Raw genomic sequence first — 25,212 nt, 5'->3', positions numbered from 1 at the left:
TTTATCAGAGATAGACAAATTAGTTTACTACAGGGGCTGTCCTCTCCTACTTGTCAAAGCTGCCCCCCCCCCCCCATATTGTTGGCAAAATGCAGTGATGAACTGCAAGAAAGCCCACTGAAACAATCAGGAAAATTTTGTATTAAAGAGGTTTTCCCAGTTTGCAGCTCAATTTCTGCAATGTGGTTTGCCATAAAACTTGTAGCTGGAGCAAAAATGGGGAGCACCATACATAAGTATAGGCTGCTGCAAAAACAGCTTAGGAAGGCATATATGGTCATATGTGGTGTTTTTTTTAAATATATATATTCCCTTGAATATTCATTTATACATTATCTTATCAAATGGTTAGCCAAACCTTTGTTTGTTTGTTCCTTCAAGGAATCAACTGAACAAAATTTAACATCCCTTAGAACAGGACTTCAAATATTATGACTATGAAGGTATTGTTGAAATGCAACTTCCAAGTGGTAACTCTAGTGTGTGCAATTTACTCAGATATTAGACCAGATGTACCCTATGGAATTAAATAAATTTAAACTCTATTTTTTAAAATAAAAAAAAAACCTTTATGGAGTTGCAAAGTGGGCATATGTTAAAAGTAACTGTTAGTAAAAATTGTAGCCAATTACTGAGGCAGATCCTTGCCTCATCTTGCTAAGTGTTGCCAACCTGGTCTAGCAGCAGCTCTTCAGGGTTTCAGACAATGAACTTCCCAGCCACAGGCAGGAATGGGACCTCACCCACAACCCAGTATCTATCAGATTGTAGCACTCTTTCTTGTTTCCCTCTATTGTATAGCATTTCCTTTGACATTTATCTTTGGCACTCTGTGTAGCAATTTGGTTTGTCATCTCTTCTATTAAATAAACAATTGCTATTACCAAGTTTTACTGGACCCATTTCCCTTTTGTTTTCTAAAAAGAAACCTAGACTGCAAACTTACTTTGAAGACTGCTTATGTCTCTAGGGTAAGAAGAGCTTTCAAAAGTAAATATAAATGAGATTTAAATTAACATAATTTTTTAAGAATCTTAGGCCAAATAAAATGTGTCAGTCTTGAAGATGTCACAAAACTTTGTTTCTGTTCCAACATATCCCTGGCAAACTATACAGATATTCTGGCTCTATCCAGCTGTCATTTACTTGGTGTCTATTCTATCAGGTTGTCTGTCTGTCTGTCTGTCTATCTTAGAGAGTCATAAAAAGCATAACAACTTCAGCCTGGATTTGCTTTTTAATTTTTTCATCTCCATCTCCTTGTGTGTGTTTCATGTCTTTTGGATTATAAACTAGGAGTGGAAATCAAGTGGTCTTGCAGATACTATTAAAGTGCAACTTGTAGCAGCTCTAGTCAGAATAGCTAGTGGGGGCCTGGCTCAGAGTTGCAGTGCAACAACATCTCAAGGGCCACATGATTCCTTCCTCTGTTATAAACCCAACAGCAGAGGTTTACTATTGATATATTTAAACTGCTCTGAGAGCTTTTTGACTACAGGGCAATGTAATGTTTCCCTTATTTTTCATTAGCTACATTTTGAATATGAACTACTTAATTATATAATTTTAAAAAATCATGCTTAAACTCCCAAATAAATTGTGAGCAAAGTCTTCCTGCTGTTGATATTGCCCTCTGTCATTAATGACAAAACTAACAAGAAAATGGATTTTCAAACTATATGCAATTGTCATTTTAGTATACAACCATACCATAATGCTCTGGAGGATGAATCTCCATCTTTCTGTTCTTCTCTCATCTTAGATGTAACTTTAAGGAGAAGATTGAAAGCATTGCCCCCCCACTTTTAAACTCATTAAAATTTGTGTAAATTTACAGCGCTTTATAAATAAAGGATGATAATAATAATAATAATAATAATAATAATAATAATAATAATAATATAAGAAATTTAGTTATATCTGAGCTTGGTAGAACTGTGGGGCATTTAATCTTTCATTTGTCAGGAGAATAACCCTGGTCTGCTTTTGACATGTTTGAAGAAACCATTATTTACTACTGGAGAAATTGTTGCTGTATCCACACTGCAGAAATAAAGCACTTTGTCACAGCTCCATCCTATGCATTCTTGGGATTTGTAGTTTGGTGAGGTATTCAGCCTGGTCTATCAGAACTCTGGTGCCCCATCAAACCACAAATCTCCTGTAGGACACAGTCATGGCAGCCAGTGGGGTCAAACTGTTTTATTTCTACCGTGTGGATACACCCCTAGCTAATGTAATGACAGAAGTGGTGAGTTTGAGGCTTATTGAACTTAATTCTTGGAACAGCCAGTTATGGCTGAGCATTTTGGAAAACAGGTCACTTAGTATGTGGTTGGTGAGATGTGTTCTTTAGTTATTTGGAACAAAGTCTACGTGAGGGTAACTTTGAGGAGTTCTTGAAAACTATAGTTGGTCCAAAGAGTTCCAGGCAGATAGTTAACTGGGGCTGGCTACAAGCAACACAAAACTCCCTTATTGCAACAGCTCCAGTGGTTGCCCATCCATTTCTGGGCAAAATTCAAAGGGGTTCTGATGACCTATTAAGCCTTATATGATTCAGGTCCCAAGCTATGACCATACTATTCCATGTGAACCTGCCCTTATTTTGAGGTCTTCTGAGGAGGCCTGGCTCCTTGTTCCACTACCTTCACAGCAACATCTGACAGAAACATGGGAGAGGGCTTTCAGGGGTTGCCCCCAGGCTCTGGAACTCCCTTACTAGAGATGCTAGGCAGGTGCTCCCTTACTATCTTTTCACAAACAGGTAAAACTCTTTTTTATTCTGGCAGGCCTTGTATAATGCAAGAGATTTTAATTATTGTTCGGGTAGGTTTTAAGTGCTTTTAATTTTATGATGGTTTAATTGCTTATTCAACTATGTTTTTTTAACTGTTATAAGCCACCTTGAGTCCCAGACTGGGAAAATGCTGCCACTGCCATAATCTATTATTATTATTATTATTATTATTATTGGATAGTTATTACTTGTCTATTGTTGCTGCTTTTAACTATCACAAAATTAATCTGAGAAGCAAAATACGGTAATCATAATCAGTAGATCTCACCAAGGTATCCCATTTGAATGTATTAAATTATATTAAACACTTAGCAAAACAATATAAAAACATGTTCAAACGTATATAACAGATTTTAATCTAGTACTTTGTAATGCCATTGCATAATAATAAACTGTTGTGCTTTGGACTGATTGGCATTTTGATGGTTGGCCTTTTTTATTTGCTTTTAGTGGATTTTTTATTGCTGTAGTTTTTAAAATTACACTGAGTGGTACTTGTGAGATTTATATTCAAATTGATTTTTCTTCTTTGGATAGGTTTTCAAATAAGGAAAAAGGTTTTCTCCAGTTAGTCCTGTTTCTACCCAGTTCAACGAAGTTTTGTTATTGTTAGCTTTAGTCCAATGCACAAATCACTACAGAACACTGTCTCTCTCAACCATGTTAAGCCTTGTAATGTTCTCAAATATATTCACTCTTTGGTGAAACCAGTGCGATGACATTTCATAACTTAGGGACAACTGCAAAATATCAGAAGCTGATATATATGTCACTGGGGAATAGGAGTTAATTTTAAAATGAAAGTTGATGTTTCTTGAGGCCAGTCAAACCAAGAGAGAGGAAGGAAAACAGCATTTTGAAACTTGCTGATTTTCTTTCCCATAGCACTTAAGTATGGTTAATGATAGTATCATTGGTGCCCTCAGCAGATCTTAAAATGAGCCACATGGGAAAGGCTATCTCTACTGTATATTTAGTGAAGCTATTTGGGGATTAATAGCCTGAAAAGTAGCATCTTGAATTCTATTCAGAAGACAACAGGAAACTGGTGAAGATGATGCAGAAATAAGTATAATAATTTTTTGGTCTCAGACCATGTTTTACAGCATGCCTCTTTCTATACTAGCAGAGATTTATGAATATATTTCAGCTGCCATGTCATGTTGAGTGTGTTGCAGAAGTCTGGTTTTATAATGCTGAAGATGTAATGAAGGCTGCTGTGGACTTAATGGAATGAATCAAAAGTCACACTTGCAACTGGGGTTTGCTTTTTTCAGAAGAGAAAGTGTCTTCATATTATTGTTTGGAAACTATTTTTTTTAGTTTTAACTTCTCTTCTTCATATTTCCTCTACTTACTACCTCTGCTGGTATATACCGTATTTTCCGGCGTATAAGACTACTGGGCATATAAGACAAGCCCCCAACTTTTCCAGTTAAAATATAGAGTTTGGGATGTACTCACTGTATAAGACTACCCCTCTTCCAATGCACACCAAATAAAAATTTAAAAAACATCAGATTTGATTTCAATATGATAATTTAAATTAAAATGCTTATGACATGCAGGTCCTTAGCAGGAAACCTTGTTGTATACAAAGGCTGCCTGGATTGGTCAGCTCTCTCTGCCTGTCCAGTGCTCCCTGTCTCCAAGACTATCAGAGCGGTAGCTGCTTTCATACGATTGCCGCATATGGCGGGGATGCGGCCGCAGCCGTTTTTGAGCTCCCACCACCATATGCGGGGACCACAGGTTCTCCAGTCCAGCTTGGACGTTTCAGCACCTGCTCTATAATATGACATCTGGCGTATAAGATGACCCCCAACTTTTGAGAAGATTTTCCTGGGTTAAAAAGTAGTCACACACCAGAAAATACAGTACCTCAGAATATTTCACCATGATTTGCCATTCTTTTATGCAAAGCATTCATTATACAGAATGGTGTAAAGATACTGCACCACCTGTGAGTTGTTAAATAAAGAGCCATGGTGTCTAGTTGATTCCAAGCACAGCTATCTCAACTAAACAAAACTATATTATGTCAGGCAGGGTCGGGGGGGGGGGTAGTAATGGCTCTGGAACACAATGTGAATCAAGGAGTAGAAATTATTACTTAAAGATGCCTTAATGATAGCTGCATAAGCATTGCTAGGAAAAGTAACAGAGGCACTAAAAGTGTGGCAGAAGAAAGGACACATAATTGTAACCAGCTCAGGACCTACATTCACTATAATTTTGACATGTATGGCTATCCTTTCATGCTTCTTGTTTAATAAAGTACGTGGTATTACAGTATACATTTCCCTCACAATGTAGTTCTGTACATATAATTTCTTACAAGTAAGAGGCTACAGTGGAACAAGAAGTTTTAAATTAAGATGAGAAGAAAATTGTGGTTATGATTACATAGCACATATTAAAAATGTATTTTTTTGCCTCTATATGTTGCCCTTCCACATTTCTGTAACGAATATGTAAAATTTTGGCTTCACTCATCCCCCCCCCTTCCCTGCTCCCAGCATGGCCCATTTAGAAAACAGAGTTATTTTTATTCACTTGCCATGGTAATTGCATTATGGGAAAAGCTGGGGGCTGAACTGGATTTTCCATCTTGTTGTGTAGTTGTAAATCCATGCTTTTTTTGGAAGGAAGCTTCACGAATGTCGGCCTCTTGCCATGAATGTTTTGTTTGCTATTTACAAATAGCACCATTCCAGAGGATAACTTCTCATTTTAGTAATGCATCCTCATTCCAACAGTCAGACCTGGTTTGAATGTTGCATAGGATCTTTCACCATAGCTTTATTAATAGACAATATATTAAATGGGTTATGTTGATATCTGAGTATTAATTACTCTGGCACTGCTATGGAAGTTTAGGAAGAGGAGTAAAATAATGAAAAGCACGATAGCTGTCTTCAAATATCTGAAGAGCTGTCAGGCAAAAATATATATGAATAAACCGCTATTTCTCTTGCTCCCAATAACAGTGCTGGACAAATAGTGGAAATTCTGAGAATGGTTTTAGCTAATCACCAGGCACAATGTTTGACCACTACAAAGTCAGATCAGTGGTTCATGTAGTCCAGTATTGTCTACACTGACTGGTATAGGGATTCCAGCATTTTATGTAGGACTGACACCTGGCTCTGATAGAAGATGCCTGGAACTTAATCAAGTAGCATCTATATACAAAGCATGTGCTATTCCACAAAGCTGTAGCCTTCATCCCACTTCTGTATATTGGCTAGTTAGCATCCACAAAGCTCTGATCCCTGGGAACTCATGTGATTCCATTGAGACTACAGGTCTTGTCTTTAATCCACTACAAATGAATTCCAGCACCTTCTCTGTCATATGTAGACCTAGGAACCAGCAGCACAAATAGACTGAGTGAGCAGCTTAAATTCTTTCAAGTAGCTCCCTTACCTATTGCCAGAGACTACCTATTCACCCCCCCCCCCATTTATTTATTTTTTGCCCAAACTGCCAAGAACCTACCTTGAGAAGTTCAAAAAAGTGCTAGGTTGTTAGATTGTGGAGTGATCCTTTATGAGACCTCACTGCTTGTTTGTATTGCTTTTATTGTTTTTTTATAGCAGACATTTATCATTCATTTCAGATACCTGTGTACTTGTCCCTCCCCATTCACAGACTTGCCATCCGTGGTTTCAGTCCTTCATGGATGATAAGCAAGGAGGGACAAAATGGCACATGTGCAGGAGCACATAGCCATTAAAATCTATGGGGCTTGAGTATTTGCATTTTTTCTGATTCATAGGGTGGGTGGGTTCCTGAACAGATCTCCCGTGAATTGGGTGATACGAGTATCATTTGTCATTTTGACAGGGTTAGCTATCTAGATTTCTATGTGGGAGGATGAGGTATTAATAGACTGAATAACGGTAGTTGTAGTAATAAAGTAGTCATTTATTCACTTAGGTGGAAGAAAAGAAGCAATGTCTAGGTGGCTGTGTAGGGCTCTGTTTTGTTCTGGAAGTTAAGAGATCATGTTGCCTCTTGCCTGGGGAATCTCCACCAGTCTACTGATTACCTGTCACTGCTGTCTAACTGATATTAGTGGCAGGCCTTTAGGCAAATTATTTCCATTTTGAACTTCAGGCTATAGCTTTGGCCACTATGGGTCTGCCACTTTCTGTTCATCTTTGCTTCACTATAGCCAGTCTTCAGGGGCTCATTTGCCCTTCCGTCTGCTGGCTCTAACTAACTAAGACAGGGTATCTACTCAGCTTTTGCCAGCTGTTAACAGAGAAAGAATTGGGGTCATGTTGTTGCTTCCCTGCCTAGCCCCTTTTGCATCCCTCCTCTTGACCTACATCTGAGTCTTACAAGGCTGCACATGATGGCTGCCACATCAACATGATTGAATTCATTTAATTTGGTGTTTTGCTGTGCTTCCTCAGTGCCAACATTTGTTGTATTGCACTACTTCATGAGCTCTTGCATTTGAACACATTGCTGCTAATCTTTTTTGTATTTTAACATAAAGTATATCACTCCAAGATTTCTTACTAGAAAGTTAAACATTTCTGAACTTTGTTGAATTTACATCAGTTATATTTATGCTTGGGTTATAAATAAATCTTTTTGGAGTTCTTAAAAATGATATTCATCATTAGCTTTCATCTGCTGAAACTTGGATTTCAGTATTCTAAATGTGAATATTTGAACTTTGCTATATTGGTCCTAATATATTTTCAGAATGTGTTCTTAGTTTATTAACAAGATATACCTGGACCATGGTCTGAAGAACAGACAAATGGAAAATAAATGACCCTGACTAGCTGCAATGCTTTTGCCGAATACAGTACAAAATACTTCCTGTTCAGTCCAAAAAAAATGCATGTATTCATACTTTCTGTTGTGAATTTTGTTGGGAAGATCTGATCAACAGCAATTAGGAAATAAATTGTTAAACAGTAAAGGAGCAAACAATTCTACTTTTCAGCCTGGAATGAAAAAAGTATAAATTGTTGATCTAAAAAGTACGTTCACAACTAAAGAGACCATTAAGACTATAGTCTCACTGAGACTCAACCCACAAAACCTTTTATCTTATTAAACTTCACTAGCATTTTGACCAGTCATTTTGCATGCACGCACATATATGCAAACACAAATATACAAATGAAAATGTAAGCAGTCTTTAAAAATTGTGACACTACATATTGTCATTGGGTGTCTTCTAGATTTGTAACATTTTGGATAATTATCATTCAATGTTTGTTTGTTTGTTTGTTTGTTTAAATAGTGTTATATTAGCTTTTTCGTGAGCTTTTTTGGAACATTTGTCAGGTGCAGTAGGATATATTTTAGAGGAAGGAAATAACAAACCACAAATGAATTTTTTTTGCCTAAGAAAGCCCTATGAAATTCATGAGCTCACCTTATATCAGCTGTTGACTTTAAGTCACATAGATAAGCACACACACACACACACACATTGAAACCAGCTGTCTTTTCTCTACCAAAGATCACAAAGGCTTTATCCGTGCTGCACCACTTACTGCCATGGGTCAGTGCTATGGAATTCTGGAGTTTGTAGTTTCTTGTGGCACCAGATTTCTCTGACCGAGAAGGCTAAATGTTTCACAAAACTACATAGTATTGAGTCATGGCAGTTAAAGTGGTGTGAAACTGCATTATTTCTGCTGCGTGGATGCAGCCTCAGCATCAGGATGGAAGGGAATGGTTAACTTGCAAGTATTTTTAAAACTAATATCATTTCATATGGACAGATTACCATTTTGATAGATATCTTGTGGTTACTTTGCAGTGTTTGTTCTCTGAAATTACTACTTTCAGCTGCAAAAAAATTAAAATAAAATAAAAATCCTGTCTCTGTTTTAGAATCACAAGGCAAAACAATACATTTAGTGGATTTTTTGTTTGTTTTTGCCTTCCTTTCATTGGCATGTCATATTACTTTCACAAATGCAGTGACTAATGCATTTGTATAGTCTATAAACACTTTTCTTTGACGTGAAAGGTGAGGTTCTGATGGCCACTTTACAGTACTGTTCTGACATGATAATAATCTAATACATCACTAATGGTGGGGCTGTTCTGAATTTGAGATGAATCATCTGTTTCTATATATGCCGTTCAGGTGTTACATGTGGACAAATCTTGACCAGAGCAAACTGGTAGAAGTTGTTTAATTAAACTCTTTCCAGTTGTGGATGGTGGTTACCTTTTTAGTGAATCATTTTACTTTGAACTTTAGTGTGGCCCCTTGGATAGCATCTTTAGACTAAATCCAGAAAAGGTACATGTAGAAGCCATTAGCGTACTTGATGGTTACAAGCCAAATAGGCACTTGTTACTTAGGTGGCCTGTCAAGAGTCAGTTATTGTGTGCCTTCCAATTGTTTCCTATCAAAACAAACCGATCAGAGAGTTTTCCTGGCAAGATTTTTTGAAGGGGATTTGCCATTGCCTTCCCCTGAGGCTGAGAAAATGTGACTTGCACAAGGTCATCCAGTGGATTTCCTTGGCCAAGTGGGTCTCCAAAGTTGTAGTTCAGTCCTCAAACATCTTGACTAATTAAAAGTCTGTGTTTTAAAAAAATGTCTTGAAAAGTAAATGGAAGTTAAATGGACCTTGAAGTTTAATAGACCTTGAACAGAAGGGAGTTACATTAAGAATGTGCAAAACCCTCAAAATGTTGGAACACACACAAGAGTCTCCTCATCAGGTTGTGGGCAGAATTGTAATGTATGGGGGTTTCTTGTTGTTGTCTTTGTTTCCCTTTCCAAACTCTGTATGCTTCTTCTCTGTTTCTCTAATACACATACACACAGAGAGACAGCGTATATAAGTTTTGGTGTGTCAATGTATTGATGCTGCAATGCCATAGCTGGACTTCACAAATGAGTTCTGGTATAATAACAGCATGTTGATTTGTTCCCTTTTGGGGTGATGAGCATTTTGCTCTGTACTAGAACATAGCACTGGCTTGTGAGTCAGTTATGGATCTGTTACCTTAATCCAGTTTATACATTAAACTTTGCACAGTTTATACACAGAGGACATAGTGGATAAAATAAGGAAATATAATTTAACAATTCCCTCTCTGATAACACATTATGTGTTAGACCCAGGCTTCTCAGTTTGGGATTTTGGACACTTAGTTGCCTGTGGGTTTCCAAGACTTACAGAATGTATGCTGAAAAAGAAAGACAAAAAGGGAAAGGTGAAAGGAAGGAGGGAAACCAGGAATAAGAAAATGGAAATTGGCCTGCTTGAGTTGCTGTCGGTGTGCTGGGGGGGGGGGGACTTAATTGCTCTGTCAGCAGATTAAGAAACAAACCAGGTTCTCTCTTGCTCACATGACATGGTGAGACTTCAACGGGGAAGGAAAGGTCTTCACTTTTACTTTCTTTCTTCCTGTTACATAGCAACAATGTACCTCTTGCTATTTTATAGCATGGTAAGAGAATGGTTTAGGAGAAAGGTGTTCTTTCCTCATTTGTGCATTTGGTCCCCCACCATGAAATAGAGGCCAGACACGTAAATTGGATGTAAATAAATGGGCCTTTATTAGACCTAAAACCTATTTAAACCCCAACTGATAACTGTAAACTTCCGAGAAAGTGAAATCCTGATGCGAGTTCAGCTGAAGCCAGGTGTCTTTACCTAGATTACCTCTTCAGCCTACCTATAGGGCAAAAACACCAGACTCTGAGGGCAACCGAATCCTTGGGTTGTATCCTCAGCCAGTCATAGGGAGGTAGATATGAGGCATGCTCTCCCAAACTCCCTCGAATTTGTAAGAGATGGCAAAACCCCCATATCTTCCCCAAAGGCTGTTTCACGAGCAGCCTCTATGGCCCTTGACATGTAAAAGCTGCCCCGATCCAGACCTTTCACCTCAATAGGGTGCCTAGGCACACACTGATTGTTCCCCCACCCCCATTTAGGCCAGGGGAAACCTATTTAACATCCTGCCCTAAGACCATTACCTGTCCCTAGAAACAGTATGAGATAGGCAAAAAACCCCGGGAAAAGGGGAGAAAATTCCTTACATGGCCCCTGAGGGTGGGATGGCAGGATGCAGACTCACAAAAGAGGCTGATGAGGGGGCAAGACAGCTTAGATAGCTTAGGTCTGCCACATGTTGGCAGGTTGGGCCCATAAGGCTCCGCCTTTTATTATAACCCTGGTCTCAATTCATGGGTGGTCTGAAATATTACACCCAAGCCTACAGTGGCAAGCCATTGTTTGAGTATCCATTGCTTAAAGGTGCTAAATGGATTTTGTTTGAGTCTGGATGGAGCCCAAAACAACTGTGGTTCATACCTAAGGATTTATTAAGATTTTTAATTTTTTTTCTGGATTTCCCTTTTTAAAAAAAACAAAACATTTCTTCAAAAGTATATATTTAATAGCATTTTTTGTTGTTGTTGCGGGTCCCACCAACTTGTCTTTTTACTAAAGCAGACATGCCATTTGGGAGTACCTCTTTCCTGAGTTTCTAAGTGGTAAAGATCTGATGGGGAGAGAAAGCTAGACAAAGAACTCAGCAAACAGCAAAGCACCAATATAAGCTCTATCCCTAGGTACCATTTTTATTTGTATTGATTAGTGCTGTGTACTCTGATGCTTTGGTGCAAACCACATTTATAGCTGTCATGTTCTATTAAATATAAAACAGCTGAATTCATGGAGACACTCACACATTGATTCATGAGAGTCAATATACCAGAGTTCCAGGGGTTACTGCTGGGTAACACTGGGCATTTAAATTGAGCTGTTCTCCTTGTGCACTGCCAAGCTGAAATTCAGCATTACATGGTATAAGTTCCTAAAATCAGTTATATTCTTTTACTTGTTTCAAAATAGAGATAGTGGTTTTACAGACCTTGTCTCAGTATACCCTTAGACCTTCTAACACATAGGCGTTAAAGTTCAGTAATTTATTTACTGAAGGTTTTTTCACCCTCGCTTTTCCAAACTGAAAACAGTTGCATGAACATGTTAAACACAGCACTACAACACACACACACACACACACACACACACACACACACACAGACACACAGCAGTGTCTTTAATTCTAAGAATTCATTCAGGCTGCATCTGCACTGTAGAAATAATCGAGGCTGACACAACTTTAACTGCCATGACTCAATGCTATGGAATTCAAGGAACTGTAGTTCTGGGAGAAACCTAGCCTTCTTTATCAGAAAGTTCTGGTGCCACCACAAACTACAATTCCCAGAATTCCATAGCATTAGGACATGGCAGTTATAGTGGTGTCTATCTGGATTATTTCTGCAGTGAGTTTATAGCCTCAGTGAATTCTTCATAGACTTCCATGTCAGTGAGGCAATGGATCCATCTGGGTCTTAGTTTGACCCCCATGAATGTGGAAAAACCACAAATAACAAAAACACTTTGTTTTTACCTGAGAGAACACCTCTATAGGAATTTCTAGGTCCTCCAGTGCAACTCTGTGGTTAACATCTGCCAGACATTGACCATAGAATTGGGCTGGAGGAGCAACAAAGGCCTAGTGGAGTGTCATCTCTAAGAATCTCTAGGTCCTTCAGTGCAATTTTTGGTTAAAGTTGACGACAGAGTTGTGCTGGAGGACCTAGATATTTCTAGAGAGAACATATTAATAAAATCAGTGAATAATCAAATCTGCAAAATTCAAAGCCACAAATGTGGAGGAACAAGTGTATTTGGGAGATACAATTCATTACTTTGGATAGCTCCTTTGAAAATCAAAGTACAAGTGAAAGTGTTTTTACTATCCCATTGACATGAGAGCCACTGTGCTCCACTGTATTCAAGATAAGCTTTGAATCACTGAACTACACTGATTCTCAATGATGAAGTGCTAACTCGCCCTTTATACCATATGTGCTTTGTTCTGAAAGTTATCACACATTTTGTAAAAACAAACAAACAAACAAAAAAACAACCCTGCATATTCAAAACTTTTAAATCATATGCAGCCTTGATCTTCTGCCTAGCTTAAGATCTTCAGCCTCATTGTTTTCAATCAATTTTGCATAGTTTTTTTCCAGCCTGTTTGGTTAAATCAGGAATGACTTGCTAAAACAAAGTTGTGTTAGCCTGTAAAATCAAAGGATTTGAATTAATATTGCTTGCATTGCATTAAAACTCCCGTTTACAGAAAAACTTTATAATAGTTTAATATTTGTGTGGACAATGTAAATGTAAATTATTATAGCACAAAGCAATAACAACTTCTATTTTTCTTCACCCTACTGCTCAAACCTACTGAAAAGGTCTAAAACTGTATCCCCCCCCCCCCCCGTGTTTATGTCTTTTGCTCTCTTGAAAACCTGTGCTAATATTTCTAAATACACTCATCCCTTCATATTTGCGGCTTTGATATTTGCGGCTTTGATTATTCATGGATCGTACTAATATTTCTCTATAGGAATATCTAGGTCCTCCAGTGCAACTGGTCAACTTTAACTAAAGGTTGCACTGAAATACCTAGAGATTCCTAGAGAGAATACTCTACAAGGCATTTGTAGCTCCTCCAGTGCGGTTCTATGGTCAGTGTCTGTTGGACGTTGACCACAGAGTAGCACTGGAGGACCTAGAGATTCCTAGAGAGGTATCCTCTCAAGTAAAAACATGTTTTTGTTATTTGCAGTTTTTCCATATTCACAGGGATCTTGTGCCCCTAATGCTAGCAAATATGGAGGGACAAGTGTATACTAATGTGAAACGTGTTCATGAAACCATACATAGTAATCTATGGCCTGTTACAGACAGCCAAAATAAAGCTGCTTCGAGTCACAGTGGAGGTATGGTGTTTCAATGATGCATGCGTCTTAAGAGTCCAGAAGTTGCACCAAAGCCACGCTCCAGCCCTAAGTACTGGAGTGCAGCTTTGGTGTGGCTTCTGGACTCTTAGGACGCATGGATCATTCAAACACCATACCTCCACTGTGACTCGAAGCAGCTTTATTTTGGCTGTCTGTAACAGGCCAATGCAAATGGTGTGAAACATCCTGGAGACCATTACAATCATGGCTGCTCCGTCCTTGAAACGTAGTTAGGTGTATAGTTTAGTATGCATGCATACATGCAAGCACACTGATAAATGATTGGGCTGTTGTGCCATTTTATTCCCATAAAATGACTTCATGTATCAGGCTACTCTGTTTTCTTCTATGTGAAAATGATAAGTACATACATGATGGCTAAAGATGGCTGACAGTATAAGTTATACACTACCATCTGGCATAAATTACTAAACCTAACTCAAAACTTTGAAAAAATTATCTTTTTGGACATTGATATGCAGAATCCCAGCCAATAATGGATCTATGTGTATTATGGGAGCTGTAATCCTAAAGACAACTTTTCCAGGCTCTGCCCTAGTTGCTTTGGTACATCTACAAAGTCACTGTCACTCTGTTTTGCCAGGATAGGCAAGAACCACATAATTCTGCTTACATTTAGAAAAAATAGATTTTATAAGGTAGAATGTAGTAGGCTGTGTATTGCCATGATTTTCCCCCTGGGGATGTGGGAGAAGGACAAGATTGAGACTGAGTTCTAGTGAACCCTTTCCTTCTCATTCATTTTCCATTCAAAATCTATTTGCTTTTTTCAGTGACTTAAAAGATGCAGATGTTTATATTTTTGACACCTTTGTAAGAAAAGCAACCTGAAGGTGTGATCTTTTCTTCACTATTCCTCTGCTCAGTCCAATGCACTCTCTCCTTGAACTGCTTTGCATGATAAGGAGCCTCCTGAGAAAAAAGAATAATAAAACTGAGAGCATGGTGCATTCTCACCTCAGAGTCAGTACCATTATACCTTTATAGTACTGGAATAGAATCAGTTTTCCATTTGAGAGCTTGAAGCTTCAGGGTGGCCATTGTCTCTAAATGTTTGAATTGCTTCAGCTGTCAGCAAAACAACATTCCTCATTTTTAATCATTCCTTGACAGACTGGAGCATGTAAAGCTTCCTGTCACGCAACAGTTCACTGACACAAAAGCTTATATCCATTAATGCAGTCATTTGAGACATAAGGCGGCAGTTCAGATTACATGTTTCAGCATCTCTGCATCGCACACTAGCTTCTGCTGCCCCCCATTCAGTTTCCAGCTTTTTGTTTTTTCAGGCAAAGGAAATGTATGGATTCCTCAGCACTGTCCAATGTTCTGAATGCTGCTCTGAATGCTGACAGAAGAAACATGTAAAATCTAATTGTGTGTGTGTGTGTGTGTGTGTGTGTGTGAGAGAGAGAGAGAGAGAGAGAGAGAGAGCACATTAAATACTGGTGTTTTTCTCTCAGAAATTTGACTTTGAGTAACATACAAACCTATCATACAATCCTTTTTTGCTGACCATATTACCAATGTAAACCAGTGTGAAACAAGCATAGTGATGTGCTTATTATTAACATTACAGTACTTAACACCAACGTCCCCCAATTTGCCATCCAGATGTTTTGTCCTAACAAGCCCCACCATTTTGGGTCATTAACCATCATTTCTGGGTCTAATGTGTGTTGTACGTAGATCAGAATATCAAAAGACTATGCTGTTGGGAAAAGCTAGTTTGTGCCCTTATATACTTGTGGCATATCAGATATGTCTGTTAATACTCACCTTGCCAAAACTGTGATCCATTAGGCATATCATTCTATTTTGTTACAGACTGTAGTTTCAAAATCAAAGAAACTAACCTGCTATATAATATTTTCTCTGCAGGGATGCCCTTGAAAAGTGTTTGGAATCTGGAGCTACCTGCAAACTGCAGGACCCAGATAGTTTTCAAGTGTACATCTTAGATGTACATACCAATGTTTATAAGAACTTCACTGGCTTCCAGTTTTCTTCCAAGATCAATTCAAATTGTGAGTTTTGGCCTACAAACCTATAAAAATCCTGGACCCATGATATCAGAAAGATCATCTTCTCTTATATGAGGCTTCAGTGTTCATACCTGACTGGGATTTTGCTTAGCAGCACCCTAACTGTAGAACTCCTAGCTAAGAGAAGTTAAGATAACTCCACACCTTCTGAGCTCCTGGCAGGCAGCTAAAGTTGTACTACATGGCCTTTGATCCTTAAAATTATTCTAACTATTTTAATTGCTTGGTTTTGAAACATTTTGAGGAGTTTGAGAAATTTTTAAAATCAACATATTGCTTTAATTTTGTCCCATTGTGCATCACCTTGGGCTGAGAGATAAGTAAGAAAGAGAAAGAAATAACAAGAGAGAGAGAGGAGTTTATCAAATGGGAAGAATTTCTCTTAAATTCGAATGAAAAGAAAGAGGGGCCAGAACGCATTCACTTAAAGTTGCTAGTTTAGCACAATTACGTGCATTGCATTCGAACTGGCTTCCCATGGCCTGAAAATAGCATGCCATTGCCCAAATTTTCATGTGGCAGTCTATCACGCAATAACATGAAACCACATGATTGTGTTCGGACTGACTTCCCATTGCCCGAAATTGCGTGTAGTGGGTTATCACACAATAACGTTAAACCCCATAATTGCGTTCAGATTGCCATTGGATTATACTTCCAATTTCCCTTGTCTGATAAACTCAAGAGAGAGAGAGAGAAGGAGGAAGGAAGGAAGATACCGAATCAAATATTTACTGCCTCTGGTTTGATGACAGTTTGTTTTCAGTTGTCACATATTTGAAACTTAAACTAGTACCAGGTTCAAGAGGGCCTTTTGATACCAAACCCCTCACGTCTTTGATACCAAACTCCTCACTACCATGTTGAGTTCCCATGGTATCCTGGACAAATGCTACATCAGCCATTGAAGAGGATTATGAGAAACTTAATATGAGCAGCTACGCATATATGTCCATAGCAAAGAGAATGTAAGAGAACAGGAGGTCCAAAGGACGAAATGGTGCAGGGGACCTTACTGGAGAGGGGTAATAGGGTTTCAGGAACTGCCCACAGGTTGTGTGTCCTTTTTCTAAATAATAATCTCAAATGTTTTCTTTCTGAACTCTTCCCATTTTGGATCCAACAGAAACTTTTATGTTGTAGGCAGATGTTTTAAATAACAAATAAAATAAAGAAATTTAATAGACTTGGGGTATATTACATTACTACTTTTTTTATCCCACCTGGGAAGGAAGCCAACATCATTTGTATCTCTTTTCTAATGTGTTCCCCACTGACAGGCTTATTAGGTTTTCTTCTTTATGTATTATTGGTTAAGAGGCATTCCAGTTCAAAAATCATGGTTCTCTAGGTAGCATCCTTCACCCATTTTCCTTCTTAATCATCATATATAGAAAGCAATGCCAATAACAGCAGACCCCATAGTTTTCCTCTTAACATGAGTATAGCATGTGTTACATTCAAGTAGGCAGGAAGATTGGTGTTCAAGTAGCCTCAAGATCTCCTTCTTCACAAGGAATAGAAAAACAACTGTGCAAACAGTAAGACTTGGTCCAGATCAACTGTATATCCCAATAAATTCTTGAAATATGGTTATGCAAATATAACATTGCAGAGTCAATACCACCTTTTCTGTAGGAATATCTGCTCTGAACTTTTCATATTAAAAATAAGAGTGCAGTTATCATTTTTTGGACTGGCTGTAACATCTGGAAGTCACAAGATCCTATATGGTCCTGGAAACTATGCTCTGTCATGCCTGGTTAGTACTTGGATGGTGGAACCAAGGAATACAGGTTCTGTAGGCTGTGTTCAAAAATAGGAAATGACAAACCACCTCTGATTATTCCTAGCTTAACAAAATTCTATGAATTTCATGGGGTGGTCATGTGTCAACAAACAACTTGAAGGCACTTACATACACAATCATTTGTTTGACTCAAATAAAGCAGAAAGCTTTGATATGTTGTAGTTACTAATTTCATTGACTGAAACCATGTTAATTATAGTGATGTCCTGTTTTCTCTGCTTTTTTTGTTCAAGACACAGAGTATGGGACCTCTGCACCGAACAAAAGTGGATGTTCCCGACTATGTTCTTTACACCGTAGGCTCTTGTGTTCTTGTAATCGGCTCTATTGGGATTACAGGGAACCTTCTTGTCCTTTATGCATTTTGCAGGTATGGCTTTCAGATGTTGGGGGTAAAGGCAAATACTTCTTAACAGGGGAGGGAAAGAATCAGCAAATTAGTAAGCTGTTCAGACAATACTTTCCTGTTTCTTTTTTTCTTTTTTTTAAAAAAACTATTAGAGATATATCATTCACAATATATACAGAATGCTTTGCTTTTACAGGTGTCATTACTCGTTGTGTTTCACATTGATTGATTCATCTATCTGTGTAATATATCTCACATATTTCCAATAAAGACATAATACTTTCCTGTTTCACAAAGAAAGATTAGAATATCTAATTCTGCACTGACATGTGGACTGGCTGTAGACTGACTATGGTGCTTTCTGCACCGCCATTTGGGACGTCCTCCGGACGTCCCATTTTAAAAAAGGGGCGTCTCTTATAGACGCCCCTGGGCCTAGTACGGACTCCGTCTGTACAAGATGGCGCCAGCCCTTCTACATGGCCGGCGCCATCTTTGCGTATCGGACGCTGAGCGTCCGTACGCGTCGCGCCGCTTGTGACGTAGCGAGCGCGCCCCTGGCGCCTCGCTACGTCACAAATGCGACGGAAAAAGAAGCTCCATTTTGGAGCTTCTTTTTCGGTCCGCGCGGGAGTCGGGCCGTGTGAAGGCTCCGGCTCCCCTGCGGACCTATTGGCGGCGGCGGTCTGTACCCCGCCTATGTCAGGGACATTTTGTACTCAGATCTGAAATCTCCTTGAGGTATGGGAGTTTCTTATCTCCAAGGAAACATCTAAAAAAGTTATAGTTACAGATCAGCTTATATGTTTTCACAGCCGAATGTGTTTAAGCACATGATGTTGGACTTGTATGTTGCAACTGTTTCATTTTGCTTCTCAAAGTACAAAAAATAGAGTAAATAACACAGTGCAGAAAGCTTTGCTTTTGTGATTGAATGATAGCCTAGATTGTGTTTGTTTTTCAGAATTAAAGTGCAGGGAAAAGGCAGGAACAAAGACTTCTCATCTACAGCCACTTTTATAAATTTACTATAGCCCCTAGTATCTGGCAGGTAGCCCCATTAATTTGTTTACATTCCATCTTTTTCCATCACACAATTCAGGATGGAGTACATGAAGGTTCTGAGGTGATCTTGCATCTATTCAGGGTCCAGATTTAAACCAGGTTAGTTTTATCAAGTAACTGTACCATGTGCTCTCCTGAACTGTGGTAAAAGAGTAGCAGTTGAAAGGAAATATTCATTTTTCTTTTCTTAAGATTCTCAAATGATACAGTCCAAAGCCTTCAAGCAGGTGGTCTTAGCTTGTAACATTGCACAGTCAGGTAGAAATGGTTTGAATGTACATTCTCTACATTACAAGGCATGTGGTTTCAGAGACTGTATGTTTCAAAGCCATTTCCAGCAAACTGAGGATTTATATCTGACCTTACCCCATGTCTACAATCTTTCATAATAGTACCATAGCAGCATCATATATCAAGATTCTTTGATAAGAGGCCTCCTTCATTACTATCAGTGACAAAGCAAGTACATGGTTAGAATAGCAGCAAGAAGCTTTGAAATCTAGAAAGAATAATCTGAATATTTACCATGAACACAGAGAAGAAACTGAAGACATGTCTCAGAATGCTGAAAATCTTGGGGTTTTATTAGTACAAAATCCCTCATACTAATAAAACGACAATTTTTTGAGCATTTTGAAACATGTCTCCAGTATCTTCTGTGGATTCCATTGAATGCTCCCCAGATTGTTCTTCTTTTCTCATGGGTACAAATAGAAAATAGGAGTCCTATCAAATTGTAATGAGGACGTGAGTGTCTGTTGTATCTGGTCAATTAATTAACTTGCTTTGAAATGTGCAGTTCTTTTCATGCTTTTAAGAGTCCACTAGATTTCTCTCTCCGTCAGTTTATGCACTTCTGTTTCATTTAGTAGAATAGAGGGATTACTGAGTTTGAAATAACGGGGAAACTGTGTGAATACTATTGTGCTCACTCGTCTCTTGTCATCAAAATAATTATTACATGTAGGAAAATAATTTTGTGTCTCATGTCTCACTGCTGGCCCTCAGACAACCAAAGAAAAGGGTGTGAGGCACAAATCTAAGCATGTGAAGTGATGAAAAAGTTTACTGGATAACCAAGGCTGAGGCAAATATAGTTGAAGCCAGGGTAAAGAAGAAGGCAAGCTAAATACCACAGGAAACATGAGTAGCTGAAGTTGTTTCAAGTATTCTGAGTACAACAGATTGTCAGGAGAAAATCAAAACTGGTGAGCACCAAGGTAAGATAGGTTGTTCAAGGAGCAAATGCAAAAGTTGGACAGTAGAGGATAGTGGCTGAGAAAGGCAGAATTTCTCAGGGGTGAGACAGAATTTACTTTGGACCTCAATGATACCATTGACCATAGCAGCTTGTTGAGTCATTGGGACTCAATAAAGACATGATGTAAAGATGGCTCCTGTCTGGAGGGATGAGCCGAGAAGATCCTGCTGGAGACTATTAGTATACTGCATTTAGCCTTTAGAATAGCTGATGCCTCAGTTTTGCCTCCCCACTTTTTCACCATTTGCTTCAAATTGTTGAGACAAATCCTGGGGCTCAGCTAAAATAAATATGCAGATGATAGACCACCTCTGTCTCTCATTATCTTTATAGTACTTTTTAAAAATATTTATTTATTTAGAGTATTTATACCTCGCTCTTCAGCCACAAAGGCTCTCAGAGCAATTTACAGATTGCTAATTTGATAGTTCCTTGCCCTCAGGCATATAATCTAAAAAGGCATGGCACAAAAGAAGAAGAAGTGTCAGTGGGGAAGGAGATCGTCAGCAGATACTGCTGGTTCTTCTCTCGCTCTAAGGCCAGGGTGATGGTGGTTGGAATGGAGGGAAGGCCCTCCATCTGCTTCAGGGGCAGGACATGGTGGAGCAGTGCCTGACTCTTCTTTTCCCCCTATGAGGCCAGGGTAGTAGCAGTTAAAATAGAAGGAGGGCTTTTCATCTGCCTTTGAGGCTAGACATGGTGGAGCTGGGTCTGCCTCCTCTTCTTTCTCTCTAAGACTGGGGTGGTAGCAGTTAAGATGGCTTTGAAAATCCTGGAATTAATTTTGAGATGGGAAAGTTCAAAAGAAGCTGAAATTTAGTCCAGATCAAGATAGAGGCAAATGGGTAGATAAGTCAAACAGTTTAGATGCAGGCTGGTGGCTCATTTTTGATGGGGCTTTTACTACATCTGAAAGAGCTCACCTTTGGAGTCCTCCTCATCTTGGTATGGTCTATGGAAATGGTGTCATTGACTAGGAGCTCAGTTTACCAAGTTAGGCTAGTTCACATATCTGAACAAAGTTAACTATGCTTTGATTGTGCACGCTGTGCTTACACTTTAAGGCTAGACTGTTGTAGCAAATTGTATATGCACATTGTGTATCTCTGAAAACAGGTTGGAAGCTTCAGCTGGTACTAACTGTAGTCATCTGGATGCCTGTTGAGTTTAGACATTCTGGATACAGAAACATTACTTTTCATTGGCTGCCAGTCTGTTTCTTAATTCAGTTTTAATGATTGGTACTGAACTGTCAGGCACAAGATTGTTTCACAATGGGTTATATTTAGGACCACGTACAACGAGGATATGCAACTTCAGAAGGTATGGTGGTCAATTTTGTCCATCCTCCAGTGAGAACTTGGCAGGGGCTGCATCCCTTGCCACAGAATTTGGGTGGGAATCAGGGGAAAAACAGCAAGGATTTCCTTTCTTTAAATGGTTTTTCACTGTTTGGCAAATGTATTGTCAAGCCCCAATAAACCATTTAAAATACTTGCTTTAAAAGTGCTTTGAAATGGCTAGTGCTGAAAATAGATTATGTATTTTGCTGGAAAGTTTCAGTAGCCTGCTTTTTGTTTACATGTTTTTTGTTTGGTTTTTTTGGAAGCAAGGAGTGTTAAGGTTAAACACTGCTGGTTATTTTTTTATTTTTTTTAAATCTCATTTATTTTTATGAAAATAAACCTTAATGACATTGCTTTGAGTGATATTTACAATTGTTGAAATATTGAAAGTCAATATGTGAAGACTCATCTTAAAAATAACAACAACAACAACAACAACAAGATACGCATAAGTAAGTTGGATGTGTTGAGAATTTAGCTGTGCTGGAAGCCAAAGGTTCAGTACTATATTTTGTTTCTGCCCTGTGGCTCCCCTTACCTCACATCTAGAGGCCGCAGCATAGAAACTTAAAAGGCCAGGTTCAATTTTAAAAGTCATGAAAAGATTGGCATTTGGCAATGTACCTGAACATGGTGCTTTGCAAAGGAGTGATCTTAGGTTTAATAATTTTCTCCTGGAAAAGAAGAGAAACATAACATAGCCAACAGCTATATATGCACAGTATTAGTGAATAGAGTAACCCATACTGGATAATTGACCTGCATTGCTCATGACCTTTCCATGCTCATCTAATGTTAGTCAGATCTAAACATAAATACAACAAAGCAGAATTGGAATGTTTACATTCCTATTTTGCTTCTCCCTACTGAAGTAGATTATTGCAGACAGTACAGAGCAAAGGGCATTATGACATTACAACAACAAGATATGCTAGTCTGTTTCTTGATTCAGTTTTAAGGATTGGTACTGAACTGACAGGCAGAAGATTGTTTCAGAATGGGTTATATTTAGGACCACGTACTACAAGGATATGCAACTTCAGAAAGTATGGTGGCCAATTTTGGGACCAGCTGCAAACTGAAACTGTTGCCCACATTGCTTACAGCAAATTAATATAAACAAAACATTTAAGAAAGAAACTTTTGAACCTCCTATTCTTGTTAGTACCAGCACTACTACAAATTCTGTTTTATTGAAATTTTAGCAAATTTGTTGTTGTTGTTGTTTCAATACTGGTAGATAGATGTGAGCACATTTCTGACCTCTAAAGGAAAGTTAGATTATATTCTGTTTTCTTCTAAATGCATTAATAATCTTGGTGTACGTGTAATATTCCAATAACGGCTTGAGTCATTCTTACAGTCTGTTACACTTACCTATAATAGGGAAAATCTAAAGTTAGTCCTATTTAGAATATAATGTGAGTAAACCAGACAATACATTTATTGCATTTTTGAAGAGATGTTCCACTGGCGGTGAAAGATGTCTGTTAGAGCACATAACATCTCTCACACTAACTTGCATTTAGTGTGACCTCTTTTCTGGCTGGGTGGCATTAGGAAAATATGCACATACTTAATTTGCAAGACTGATTGCTAAGGCAGGTATCTCTTAAGAAATTCTATTGCAGTAGAGAAGATGTGAGAGCTAGCGTAGTGTTGGACTACGACTCTAGAGACCAGGGTTCATTCCTGACTCAGCCATGGAACCCACTGGGTAACCTTTGGTAAGTCATATGCTCTTAGCATCAGGGGAAGGCAATGGCAAACTAAACAAACCTTGCCAAGAAAACCCCATGATAGGTTTGCTTTAGGGTTGCCGTAAGTCAAAAACGACTTGAGGGCACATACATAACAAGAACAGCAACAAGGAACATGTTTTCCCCTTAGTGCCCAGTATGATTCCAATTCAGTTTCAGTGGCTCTGTTCTCTAGACTAACATTGTACTTAGCTCACTAAATGCAAACTCCCATTTCTATGTGCCATTTATGTGTAACACTGAAGATTCTGTGAACTCCTGCAAGATGTAAGTCAGAATTTATTATTATTGCTTGTATAAGTATGATTCTTTAGTTGATGAAAAAAAGTAACAATTCACATTTGAGATGGTTCTGAATTTATCCAGTGTAAAAGCTTGCTTGGTCTTACATATTTTTCTACTCTTATATAACAGCATCAAATACAGTTTGTAAGCACTGAGTAGTGCTTGTTTTTCTGTGCTTTTATGCAGTAACTGAGAAAAACATGTTTAAAAAACATGATAGGCCAATATGAAAACATCCATAGAGACTAAGTAGTTGCTTATCACACATTTCCACTTTTTTTTCTATCTAAGGGTAGCAAAAGAGAACTTGAGTTTGGAATTTTCTTGAATTTTGGTATTAAAACATGCATTAACTGAGAGAGAAGCTGTAGCTTATTACATTAAGTGAGTTTTTAGAAAGATTGATTTCTGGACATATAGGAGTTCGAATTCAGTGTCTTGCTGTCCTGATGAACCTTCAATGCCAGCAGTGGTTTCTGTTCTAGGTGAACTGAAATTGCTGAGTTATCCTACATGGATCACTAAACATATGTCAGATAATAATGACTTTTGGTCATGCTAAATAGGGCTAGCTTTAACCCAGTGACCTAAAGAAGTAGTACTCAGTTTTGTATTTCTTTCTTTACTTTATGAGTCAACCCATTTTACCATTGACAATTAACATTTAAAGATATGTAAACACCAGGCAGTAGTACAAAATGCCAGCATCTGTAAAACTGAAGCCCAGAACTTACTCAAGGTGGCTTTAAGAAGATGGATGTTATATGAAGGTAATCCAGTGCTGTTGAAGAAGTATAGAATGGGTTAAGATATCACTAGAGATTTTTTTTGATCTGCAATAAAAGCAATTTGCACAGACTTTTGGTAGAGTGGACTACACTCACAGTTACAGATGGATTCTAGTGTTGTTGTTTTTTTAATAATAGCTGTATGGCATGGAGTTTATGGCAATAATCCAGTTTGGTACTTAAGGGCTAAACAGAACAGTGATAAATGCTGACATCAGGGCAGAGTGGGGGCAAGGCAACCACATGCCACAACTCTGCCTGATGCCAGCATCACACTGCCCACCTGACCAGATGGCGGGCAGCGTCACACTTTCTTTGGTGGAGCTTTTAGATGCGCTGCACCAAAGAAATCCTGAAAAGCTGTGGCAAGGGCAGCTTTTTGCTGGCTCTAAAAGGAGTGGCTATGTGCTGAGGGGAGGAGGGTCCAGCCCTGATCTAATGCTGAAAGGGGTGTCTATTTTGCCCCTCAGACTAACAGAAAAATCCTGGTCTGAAGAAAGAAGAAGAGGTGATTTTCCTCCGCACACAATGCCCACACAATGCCCCCTAGCCTCACACAGCACATAAAACACTATTCTGGAGATTTTCCCAGCCTGCTGAAGTAGATATGGAAAGTACATGTAAAGCAAGTATTTTCCATCAGCTGAAGTACCCAACTGGATCCTGGCCAATGTAGCATCACTGTTCAAATGTTTTGCTTTTGTGAATGCCATGGAATATTCTGCTCCAGACAGCCTACAGAATAACATCCATTATATGTATGAATTAATATATAAGTAACTCAGACACAGATAAGATTTCTATCAATATTTTCAGTTATATATTGGTAGATTTCATTAACCATCTTG

At 38.5% G+C, this 25,212-nt stretch overlaps 1 protein-coding gene across 1 annotated transcript in view; it reads left to right on the top strand.

The window, feature by feature from the left end:
• The window catches only part of LOC121931727 (melanopsin-like), a 70,296-nt gene that overhangs the window by 11,410 nt on the left and 33,674 nt on the right, over positions 1-25,212 (top strand). The window contains exons 2-3 of the mRNA XM_042469707.1: positions 17,744-17,880; positions 21,302-21,318. Of these exons, the coding sequence (XP_042325641.1) occupies positions 17,744-17,880; positions 21,302-21,318 (154 nt within the window). The remainder of the gene's footprint in view (positions 1-17,743; positions 17,881-21,301; positions 21,319-25,212) is intronic.

Source organism: Sceloporus undulatus, chromosome 5 (genome assembly GCF_019175285.1).
Source record: "Sceloporus undulatus isolate JIND9_A2432 ecotype Alabama chromosome 5, SceUnd_v1.1, whole genome shotgun sequence".
Classification (NCBI taxonomy): Eukaryota; Metazoa; Chordata; class Lepidosauria; order Squamata; family Phrynosomatidae; genus Sceloporus; species Sceloporus undulatus.
Note: the sequence above shows the minus strand (reverse complement) of the source record. Positions and strands in the feature narration are given on the sequence as shown.